This window comes from Notolepis coatsorum, assembly GCF_963971535.1.
Source record: "Notolepis coatsorum genome assembly, chromosome: 6".
NCBI classification, from domain to species: domain Eukaryota; kingdom Metazoa; phylum Chordata; class Actinopteri; order Aulopiformes; family Paralepididae; genus Notolepis; species Notolepis coatsorum.
In genome coordinates, this window is record NC_140170.1 from 179,577,664 (window position 1) to 179,584,393 (window position 6,730).

Genomic DNA, 6,730 nt, shown 5'->3' on the forward strand with positions numbered 1-6,730 from the left:
ATTCTCAGTGTTTGCTCCAGAGCCTTGTCTGGAGTTAATTTTGGTTGAGCCTGCATGCTTTCTTTCCCCATTTCCAAAATGGTCAGTGTGGTCCGGTACTGTCCATGGTGCTGAAATAGAGACATTTCGATTTCCAGTGACTACAAGTAGCGAATCCACTCTTCCAAACAATCTCGAGATTGATAAATTAATTTCTTATCACAAATAAACTTATTTGTTATGTCGAGTAAATGATAAACACCTGCATATAATCTTTTTTATATACTTGTGTGACTATATAATATATCCCTTACCTTGTTATCACAAATAAACTATTTGTTATGTCGAGTAAATTATAAAATGAATAGTAAATCAAATGTATGTATGGCCTCTTTGGGCATCCGTAGAATACACCTGCATATAATCTTTTTTATATACTTGTGTGACTATATATATATCCCTTACCTTATATCACTGGCCAGTATGACTTACTACTATAGTGTCTTTTATACCTGTAACACCTGATCAGCATTATTATTAGTAGTAGTACTCATTTATAGATAATCGTTTAATTTAAGAGAGTAAAGCAGAACAAACTCATGGCTGCAACTCTTCTGCCCTCTACTGGCTAAATGAGTTTATACACGTGCGCCGACCAATCGTATCGTAGGAGCCACGCAGCTCTATTTGCATCGACCTCCTACAAATAAGGCAGGAAACCGTAAGCGGCCGTCACCATTCGATTCTGATAAGCCGTCGAATATGCCTGAACCAGCCAAGCCAGCGCCCAAGAAGGGCTCCAAGAAAGCCGTCACCAAGACCGCTGCCAAGGGAGGCAAGAAGCGCAGAAAGTCCAGGAAGGAGAGTTATGCCATCTACATTTACAAAGTCCTGAAGCAGGTTCATCCCGACACCGGCGTTTCCTCCAAGGCCATGGGGATCATGAACTCCTTCGTTAACGACATCTTCGAGCGCATCGCTGGAGAAGCCTCGCGCCTGGCTCTCTACAACAAGCGTCGCACCATCACCTCCAGGGAGATCCAGACCGCTGTGCGTCTGCTGCTGCCCGGTGAGCTGGCGAAGCACGCTGTGTCTGAGGGAACCAAGGCTGTGACCAAGTACACTAGCTCCAAGTAAACTACCCTGTTCACTGAAGATTAACCCAAAGGCTCTTTTAAGAGCCACCCACTCTGTCCTGAGAGAGTTATTCCTATTATTCTCATGATCGCGCTGTTCAGCAAAGTGGTAATGCCTTTCGTTTGAACAGTTTATTATCATCCTAGAGGCAAATCTTTCCTGTGACAAAATGGCATCCAATGTAATAAAAAGTCAACCAACAAACTAGATTCTTGTACCGGATCAACTCTCTCTGGTAAACAAGAATACCCTTAAGACTCTGGCAGGAGCACTCATTCAAGGGTACTATGACTATGCGTGCACCTCATGGTACCAAAGCACCTCAAAGGCGCTTAAAACAAAATTACAAACATCACAAAACAAACTGGTCAGACTACTACTTGACCTGAACCCCAGAACCCACCTCACCCCTGCCCACTTTGACAACCTAGGATGGCTTAGAGTAGACTACAGAGTACAGCAACTTGCAATGGGCCTGGTCTACAAGATACACAATACGACCGGGGTGCCCATGTACATGTCAAAATACTTCCCAAAGGTCAGTGAATACCACAACCACTACACCAGAGGAAGCTCAACAAATCATGTTAAACCCAGATTCGGCTCAAACAAGGGACTAAACACGTTTCGCAATTATGCCACAACAATGTGGAACGCCCTACCCAAAGCTGTAAAGGAATGTGAATCCCTGCCCACATTCAAAACCGCTCTTAAAGAGCACCTACGGGAGGCTGCAATTCGAAACTGGCCACCGTAAATGCCCAAAACCCCCACCACCTCCTAATAGACAGTCTCCTCCCCACCGCATGTATATTTCTCTCCCACCCACCCACCCCCTCCTAATGTACAGTCCCCTCCCCATCATATGTATATACTCTGTCAGGATCTAGGGGTAACAGTACTGTATATTTGAATACCGCTTATGTCACAAATGTATCAGTACTAAATACCTATATGTCCCTCTGCCATAAATGTCATGTATGTTGTGTATGTCATAAATGTCTATATGAATTGAAAATGGGGGACCCTGATGGAAACAAGACAAACGTCTCTCTCAGGTCTGCATCCCCTTAACAATTGTGTGTATTGAGCCGTACTGTATTGTACCCATTCTGCAATCTGTTAAATAAAGTTTTCATTCATTCATTCATTCATTCATTCATTCATTCATTCATTCATTCATTCATTCATTCATTCATTCATTCATTCATTCATGGTAGCGGGGTCTGTCGGGAGATGGAAGTTGTATGTTACTTATTGATTAATAAATGACTTACAACTGTAATCATAGTTTGGATGGCTATTAGGTTGCAAATTATATTTACTAGTCAAAATCCAGTGATTTTAGGTTGTTGACAAGTAGCTAGATTGGATAGACTAGCTTGTATATCACATTTATACAGTCAATTAATATATTTTCACCTGCCGTATTAGAACCCTGACCAATGATACATTATTGGACTTTATAATACACATGGATAATGTTGATTTGAGCATTTTCAAAGTGGGACAGTTATGAAATATTAGTACAATACCCACAAAGAAGCTTTGTTCTGGTAAAATTACAGCATAGCATACTGTAAGGACAACAACAACAAGGTAGTCGGTCATGGCAGATACATGAGACTATCTCAGTGTAGCAACGCACAAGCATGCATTTATATCACATAAAAACAATATATTTCACTAGCAAGGCACAAGCATCCATTTATATCACATATACAAACAATATATCTCAGGCCCCGTTTAGACGAGCGTTTTGTGAACAGAAACCGCAAAAGTCATCTTGCGGTTTCACTTTTAATTTTACGTTTAGACGAGCGTTTTAGAGTGGAATTCTCCGTGCAGACGACGCTGTAACGACGGAGACCCGCTGTCACACGATTGGCGCATATGCCACATGACGTGCTGTGAAGACCCGCCCTACTCTGCCTCTGATTCGCAGACTGTGGATGGGGAATGTGATTGCACCAAAGCAGAGTCACTCACAGACAGTGGGTCCACTCACGGGTCTGACGCCGCGGGACAGATTATTGTGTATTTAACCCTTTCACTGCCACACGACAGCCGGTTGTGTGATAGTAAAGGGTAGGGCTGCACGATTTTGGGAAATAATCTAATTGCGATTATTCTGACAGATATTGCGATTGCGATTTGCGATGCGATTATAACATATTTAAAAAAAAAATTACAAGAAAAATGTTGCTGCTTTCTGTAGTCGGGTCCCAACTGCAAAATTACTGTATTACCCTGTATTATACACTTTTACTATCATGTAGACTATTCTGCTTTGTGTTTACATGTGATGTATTGTATACATGCACATTTATTATGTTCTTGTGTGATGTATCGCACATTTTATTGCTTTGTGATGTATTGCAAATGTTATTGCTGTCATCTTGGCCAGGTCTACCTTGCAAAGGAGATCTTGTATCTCAATGGGACTTCCTGGTAATTTTTTTTTTTTTTAATTGCAGGCTTGGCGATTTGATAATTGCATCATTCCAAATCGCGATTTCGATTAAAAAACGATTAATCGTGCAGCCCTAGTAAAGGGGTAACCTTCTGTCGTGTGGCAGTGAAAGGGTTAAAAGTACTGCCAATGTAGCCTTCAGGTGATCTCCGTTGATATAAGTCAGACATACTTGCTTTGTTTACGTCTCGGCTACTGGCGCATACCTGCTACCTGTGACGTAAGCAGTACGCGCGACCAGAGCCGTGACAACCCTTTCGTCATCGTTTTAACAGATTTATACGTTTTGATAGTTTAGACGAGATCGCAAAGCTTTTGCGTTTCTAGGAATTCCACCCTGGAATTAGTCTCACTTTTTTGCGGTTTCACGCCGTAAAAACGCAGTTTCCGTATAAACGAAAGGCACATCAGCAAAAATATTTTTGCGGATTCACCTGCTAGCGTTTCCGTCTAAACGGGGCCTCAGTAGCAATGCAATGAGCCACATGAAGTTAATAAAGACAGCTTCATGGGCCAAAACCAAATGTAGGGATCTGAGGTTTTTAATCAGAGCAAACATGGAAGAATGACACAGATTAACAGATGAGAATAGGTGGTAATTCAGTCATGTACTTGACTGACACGGTTCCCAGAGGAACACTGGTATACTTCAGAAAAGGGGCCTGTCTGCTACAGGAACAATTCAGAAGAATCAAATTAGAAGTTTTCTTTTCTTCATTGTCACACACACTTTTGGCCAGTGAAAAGACAATGTGAATGTGGATGCAATTTTCATAATTTAAAAATAATCCTATGATTCTTATTGTTCTACGATCAATGAAGTCCGGTGGTGCACTACAGTGCACATTTTGTAAAATATGAATAGAGTTAAGTAAAAAAAATATATATATATATATTATGTTAAATGTTTAAAGTAATAAAGTGACAACACTTTTCCCCCTGGGTCTCAGGATGATGCATTGTATTGGGAAAACAACACTTCCTCAAAACATGTTCAGACGTAAACCTCAAACCCTCCCTCCACATTTGTCCCTGCGCGCTTCTTGGTCTCAACCACGTCCTCAGAGAGGGTTCAAAGAAGCAGGCGGTTGGCCAACTGCTACATTCGTTTGTTACCTTACATACGTTACAATGAGTGGAAGAGGAAAGGGAGGTAAGGGACTTGGTAAAGGAGGCGCTAAGCGTCACCGCAAAGTGCTTCGTGACAACATCCAGGGAATCACCAAACCCGCCATCCGTCGTCTGGCTCGTCGTGGCGGAGTGAAGCGTATCTCCGGTCTAATCTACGAGGAGACTCGTGGTGTTCTCAAGGTCTTCCTGGAGAACGTGATCCGTGATGCTGTCACTTACACCGAACACGCCAAGAGGAAGACTGTCACAGCCATGGATGTGGTCTATGCTCTGAAGAGACAGGGACGCACTCTGTACGGCTTCGGCGGCTAGACTTCTATTCAAGCCTAACTATCCAAAACCCAAAGGCTCTTTTCAGAGCCACCCACATTGTCACTGAATGAGCACACTCTACATACGTGTATTTGTGAACAGTATTAAACTGAGTTGTCTCGGGCATAGCACCATTTGTTGATTTAGCATTTAATTTAATCCAGACACTGATGCAATTCCTACGCTTCCTGACGTTGCTAGGTAATTCCTGCATTGGAATTGCCATGTAACTATACAGCGTGTACATGTAGAAATGAATAACTATGTGGTGATTTCAATGGTGAAGACTAACGTGAAAGACGTTTCAGTGACTAGTACACTAGTCTCATCTCACGGCGGGGCTTCCTGAACATGTGAACAATTCAAATTAAATTGATATGCCTCAAGATTATTCGTACAACACATCTATTGACATCATACAATGCAATTACAGTACAATGTGTAAAGAAGGCATCAAACTATAGTGCAAATATAACAGTTAAATGCAATAGTAATATGCTGTATACAGGTGAATAAACTCGCTATAAAACATATAAATGAGTACAACTGAGTAATAGTGCTAAGCAGATGTATGTACTGTACAGAGTTGTAGTATTAATATGTACAGTGATACAGCTATAAAGACACTATAGTACATACTGGCAAGCAGGGTAACCAGTAAGAGTAGGAAAGGAATATGTACAGGTATGTAAATCCCTAAAGGAACAAATAAAATAAACATTTTTGTTTGGAAGCGTGGATTCGCTACTTGTAGGCACTGGCAATCTAAAGGGCGCTAACCTATTTCAGGACCACTGACGAAACCATTTTGGAAATGGGGAAACCATGCAGGTTTAACCCAAATGGGCTCCAGACAAGGAGCAAACATGATAGTTCGGATTGTATTTATATTTAACCATATAGGGTCATATGTATTACTTGTCAGCAGTGTAATCGATAACTATTAGATCAGTTCTGTTAGTTAGTTCTGGCCATTATGATAAACTACGTTTTAGTCTTCACTTCAACAAGAATAATACGCTGGTGTGACGAAACTCTGGTCTTATAATATTATTACTAACGCGGAGGCTCAGCAGTTTCTGATTGGTCTCCTCTCTGTGAGGTCGTTACTCCGCCTACACCTCACAGGGTTATTGGAGGACTTCACGGAGATACAACTGGGAACGAGGTTATTGGAGGACTGGTCTTTTGGAAACAACGCCAACAAAACGTCTTTCCTGATTGGGTGAGAAAACACAAGCCTGACTATAAAAGGTTACTCTCCAACTCACTGCATTCAATTTCTAACTCGTTTAACGAAAGAGACTAATAATCATGTCTGGAAGAGGCAAGACCGGAGGAAAGGCCAGAGCTAAGGCCAAGACTCGCTCCTCTCGTGCCGGGCTTCAGTTCCCCGTGGGTCGTGTCCACAGACTGCTGCGTAAAGGCAACTATGCTCATCGTGTTGGAGCCGGTGCCCCGGTTTATCTTGCCGCTGTGCTGGAATATCTGACCGCTGAGATCCTGGAGTTGGCTGGAAACGCTGCCCGTGACAACAAGAAGAGCCGTATCATCCCCCGCCATCTGCAGCTGGCCGTTCGTAACGACGAGGAGCTCAACAAACTCCTGGGAGGAGTGACTATCGCTCAGGGTGGTGTGCTGCCCAACATCCAGGCTGTCCTTCTGCCCAAGAAAACCGAGAAGGCTGCCAAGAAGTAA

The 6,730-nt window shown here is 42.4% G+C and overlaps 3 protein-coding genes across 3 annotated transcripts; all 3 read left to right on the top strand.

Annotated features, from left to right (window-relative positions):
- Positions 1 to 741: 741 nt before the first annotated feature.
- Positions 742 to 1,116, top strand: LOC311230561 (histone H2B-like; the record flags this gene model as incomplete). Its single annotated transcript, XM_084316877.1, has 1 exon — positions 742 to 1,116. One exon carries the CDS (start codon positions 742 to 744, stop codon positions 1,114 to 1,116), a length of 375 nt encoding a protein of 124 aa, XP_084173003.1.
- Positions 1,117 to 4,720: 3,604 nt separating this feature from the next.
- Positions 4,721 to 5,032, top strand: LOC311229808 (histone H4; the record flags this gene model as incomplete). Its single annotated transcript, XM_084315882.1, has 1 exon — positions 4,721 to 5,032. One exon carries the CDS (start codon positions 4,721 to 4,723, stop codon positions 5,030 to 5,032), a length of 312 nt encoding a protein of 103 aa, XP_084172008.1.
- A 1,314-nt stretch (positions 5,033 to 6,346) lies between these two features.
- Positions 6,347 to 6,730, top strand: LOC311230471 (histone H2A; the record flags this gene model as incomplete). Its single annotated transcript, XM_084316763.1, has 1 exon — positions 6,347 to 6,730. The coding sequence occupies one exon, from the start codon at positions 6,347 to 6,349 to the stop codon at positions 6,728 to 6,730; it is 384 nt and encodes a 127-aa protein (XP_084172889.1).